At 70.3% G+C, this 562-nt stretch overlaps 1 protein-coding gene across 1 annotated transcript in view; it reads right to left on the minus strand.

The window, feature by feature from the left end:
• Tmem38b (transmembrane protein 38B) overlaps positions 1-333 on the minus strand; it is a 24,556-nt gene extending 24,223 nt beyond the window's left edge. The window contains exon 1 of the mRNA XM_013023268.1: positions 147-333. Coding sequence (XP_012878722.1) covers positions 147-258 — 112 coding nt within the window. The 5' untranslated portion in view covers positions 259-333. The remainder of the gene's footprint in view (positions 1-146) is intronic.
• Between the last annotated feature and the right edge of the window lie 229 nt (positions 334-562).

Raw genomic sequence — 562 nt, forward strand, 5'->3', positions numbered from 1 at the left:
CGGACCCAGCGTCCAAGCCCCGCACCCGCCCCAGGGCCTCCAGCCTCGCCGGCCTCCGTTTCCCCACTCGTCCTCGGGCGAGCCGCGGCTGCCCGGCCTCCGACCGGCGGGAACCCGAGGGACGGGCCCGCGGCGCCCGCACCCACCTGGCTGACGCCTCAGCGCCATCACCGACACTAGGTAGTGGGCGATGTCAAAAAAGGGGAACATGGAAGTGTGGGAGAAGGCCAGGGTCAGCTCATCCCACGGAGAGTCCATGACGACGCCAGACCTCGGCGGCCCGAGCAGCCCAGGCGACGGGGCCCCGCAGCTCCGGGACGCCGCGGCAGGAGCTCCGCGCATGCGCCCTGGCGCCCGGAGGCGCGGCGAGGGGCGGGGCCGCCCCGCCCCTCGAGCTGCGAACGCGCGGCGGTTGGCAAGTGGGCGGGGCGTGGGCGGGGCCTTGGCTCTTCTATTAAGGGTCGCGCAGCTTTTCCTTTTCCGGCCTGGCCCTCACTGGAGTGAAAACAAGATCCTCAAGTCAGGCCATTCTGCAACCAATACAGTCACAGTATGGTTCACA

Source organism: Dipodomys ordii, unplaced genomic scaffold, assembly GCF_000151885.1.
Source record: "Dipodomys ordii isolate 6190 unplaced genomic scaffold, Dord_2.0 Scaffold67, whole genome shotgun sequence".
Classification (NCBI taxonomy): Eukaryota; Metazoa; Chordata; class Mammalia; order Rodentia; family Heteromyidae; genus Dipodomys; species Dipodomys ordii.